Genomic DNA, 3,744 nt, shown 5'->3' with positions numbered 1-3,744 from the left:
CTCGGGGCGGACGGACCACCTGCACATACAAGAATCGTGGGAGTACGGGGCTTATTTCCCCCGTGGTACCTCCGACGGTCAAGTCAACTATCGAACTTGGGTGAGGTGAAGGAAGAACAGTGTGTCCTCCCCAAAATAAAAGGTGTAGTTTTTAAGTAGTAAGGAGAATCCAACCTCTTTTCATGACGAATAGCATATATATTTGTATAGGATACCAAGGGCCGAATCGGCATCTAGTAAGAAAGTAGTTTATGATGATGGCGAGGGGTGAGCTGGAGGCTGAGTCACCATCTGCTCAATACGTGTCGATTGGTGAGTGACGTGGAGTCACTTCTATGGTATGGGGAATCAGCAGCCGTCGAGGCTTGTCGACGAGTGACGTGGAGTCACTTCTGTGGTATGGGAAATCAGCAGCCATCGAGGCTTGTCGACGGGTGACGTGGAGTTGGAATGATGATCATAAACTGTTAAAATAATACTGAGAAATAATATTCCGAGTCGCCCTTGGAAAATGTGTCGGTTGATCGATTGGGTAATCATCTTTTGCTCGACTGAGTTCGCCCTTCGAGTCGTCCTGGAATGAAGTTGACTCGACCGAACCTGCTCTCAGGATAGCATATTTGTGGGGAACAGGGAACACCCCATAACACATAGTGGTTTCCCAAATACTAAAAATAGACCCAAAACTCTTAAGGAAAAAATTCATCCCAGAAACAACCCCTCTTATATAAGAGTAAGAGATAAAACATAGAGAGAGTTTGTGAGAAATCTCAGAGAGTATCTTGATCAAGAGAGGGTGTTCTCTTTGATCCTTTTCTTTTGGAGTATAAAAAAATTAGGCGTCGTCGTTGCATCGTGGAGTAGCTTTGTAAGAGTGAACCACGTTATATATGTGAGTATTGTAATTGAATTTGTGTCTTTTTGGGTGTGTTTTTGCATCTCCGTTTGAGGTGTTCTTGTTGGTGTGTATCATAACAACTGGTATCACAGTCTGACTTAGAGTATATATATTTGATTATCGTATGCTCTGTGGCTGCCACTAAAAGTGGATCCTCCATATCAGAATATAAGTTAGATTGTTATGTACTCTTTTAAGACATTGGGTACTATTCAGAAATACGATACTATTTGCCAGTATGGTACTATTTACAAGTACTATTACTATTCACAAATACGGTTCGGGAAAGACGTAATCTTTCTTCATGGGATCTACAGTTGAAGACAACAGGCTTCGAATTAAGAAATTCGACAACTAAAATTTTAAGTATTGGAGGATGCAAATAGAAGACTATTTATACCAGAAGCATCTCTTCTTACCCCTCCAAGGAGAGGCGAGAAAACCTAAGAAAATGGATGACGATAAGTGGAATGTACTCGATCATAAAGCACTTGCCACCATCAGACTCAACATTTACCAGTATGTGACTTACAACGTCTCGTATGTGATCACCACCAAGGAGTTGATGGAGGCCTTAGAGGCGCTGTATGATAAGTCGTCTGCTTCAAATAAGGTGTACCTGATGAAGAAGCTGTTCAATCTAAAGATGCAACAAGGAGCTCACGTGGCGGACTTCTTGAACGAATTTCAAACTGTGGTGCAACAGCTTGCTGCAGTAGATCTCAAATTCGACAATGAGATCCAAGCTCTTCTGCTACTTTCTTGTCTACCAGATTCATAGGAGAATATGGTAATGGTAGTGAGCAACACCAATGGCAATAACAAAATAAAGCTCGACACAGTGATTGAGGCAATTCTGGATGAAGAATCTCACCGCAAAGTCTCAGGAGCTGAGGCCTCTAGCAGTGGGAGTGCTCTGCATATTGAGGCACGAGGGCGTGCGCAGAAGAAGGGTAGGGGACAACGAAGCCAATCAAAATCCAGAGGGTAGTCTAAAGGGCCAAACCTGAATGGTTATGGTGAAGGGAAGTACTTCAGATGCGGAAAGAAGGGTCACTTTGCACGGGACTGCAGAGTTTCTGTTCCAGCATCAGCAGGGGATGATCGGGTTGACATTATATCTGTGAGTATTGTGATTGAATTTGTCTGCTTGGGTGTGTTTTTGCGTCTCCGTTTGAGACGTTCTTGTTGGTGTGTATCCTAACAATCTCATCATACCATAACTCGCAAATATCCTCAAGATAACAAAACATGAATTCTTATTCAAATGTTTAACAATAATCACTCATGAGTCATGAGTTTACAAATAACATAATAATAAAAGAGACCACAGCCGCTTCCCGGCCCCCCAGAAGCAAACCAAACTTAAATCAACAAACAAACTTGACAAACTTAATCCCACCCGAAACAAAAGAACCAAATTAAGACATGAAGGACCCACACTCGAGCAATTAATAAAAACTTCGAAGAGGAGTTCGATCAACAGGAGAATCTAAGCGCACTTAAATCCAGTCGGGGCAGTCTTCCCACAGTAGTTGAGAAGCAAGCTGAGGTCAACAGGGACGTTGAGGTTAATGCCCAATATATTGGCTTTAATGGCAGTGCAAAGGCACAGAGCAGCCTCGAGATCAACCAAGCCCTCGAGGAGCTTACAGCAAGGCTCCTTTGGCGGGTGGCCGACCTTAGCCTTGATCAAATTCAGAACATTTGCGCACACGCCGAGTTTGAGTGCATCACGGGGGCAAGAACCAGAGGGAGGGGATGGGCTGGGTGAAGGCTTAGGCTTGAGAGGTGGTGGGGGGCATGAAGTGGAGGAGACTAAGGAAAAGAGGAGGTTCACTGAGAGGAGGAGAGCAATCATAGCCAAGGCCTTGTCAGCCATTTGATTTTGCTATAAAGGAAAAAGCTTGAGTAGTGTGGTGAGAATAGCAAGTGCGCTCGCAGGGGTTAGGGTTTTATAGGCAGAAACGTTCGCAAGTGTGAGGAGGTCTCCACGTGGGTTGAAAGAGTGAGCCAATAGTGTATAGCTGGCAAGTATTCGTTGGGGTTTTAATTTAAAGATTTTCACTAATTGTGTTCGTGTCTTTTACTGGGTACACGCCTCGCTCTCCAGGCAGCAAGCATGTGTGCGCGCAGCTGGTTTCAAAATATTCTCTCTCGTTCGATGGATGCAGGCTGATTACAGGAAAATTTCTTAGATGTAAGTCTTGCCCCTTGCAACATGCAAATATACCCATAGATTCGCGGTAACTTTGCTAGAAGGAAAAGAAACTCCACTGCATTCAACCATGCAACAATTTAAGAATGAGACACTGAAAGTACAAACAGCATATAGCACTTTTTTTTTTTTTTGTAATTGTATTTGTTTTTCTGTTGTTTTGTTTTTTCATTTTTAATTTTATAACCTCATTAGGTAGTAGGAAGAGAAGACCCAGCCTATGGCGCTTGCTGAAATGGAAATCAAGGAACTGCATTAGGCTTTGATTTGATAGAGTAATCAGATAATTGTGTGGAATGAAAATTTTCAAAAATATCAATTATATATAAATACCCGAACACAAACCAAATTTTTTAAAATAAATATATAGTTTCTGTGTTCATTGGGAATATTTCTAAACTCAAAATGGTACATCTAAGTTACTCGGCATGGGATGATCCGTATCTAGGTGCCACTATCAGGCATTGCATTAAGCCGGCTCGATCACATGCCTATTTGGCTAGCTAGCATGAATTATCTAATTTATAAGACATGCAGCAATTATATTCACTGGCTTGACATAGGATATTCTTAACTATATTCAAGATAACCATCCATTATAGAGATGCAAATAAAGAAAACCAAGTGA

At 42.1% G+C, this 3,744-nt stretch overlaps 1 protein-coding gene across 1 annotated transcript; it reads right to left on the bottom strand.

The window, feature by feature from the left end:
* On the bottom strand, positions 2,134-2,823 carry LOC109820324 (14 kDa proline-rich protein DC2.15-like). Its single transcript, XM_020386451.1, has one exon. The coding sequence runs from the start codon at positions 2,778-2,780 to the stop codon at positions 2,391-2,393; it is 390 nt and encodes a 129-aa protein (XP_020242040.1). The 5' UTR covers positions 2,781-2,823; the 3' UTR covers positions 2,134-2,390.

This window comes from Asparagus officinalis, chromosome 8 (genome assembly GCF_001876935.1).
Source record: "Asparagus officinalis chromosome 8, Aspof.V1, whole genome shotgun sequence".
Classification (NCBI taxonomy): Eukaryota; Viridiplantae; Streptophyta; class Magnoliopsida; order Asparagales; family Asparagaceae; genus Asparagus; species Asparagus officinalis.
Note: the sequence above shows the minus strand (reverse complement) of the source record. Positions and strands in the feature narration are given on the sequence as shown.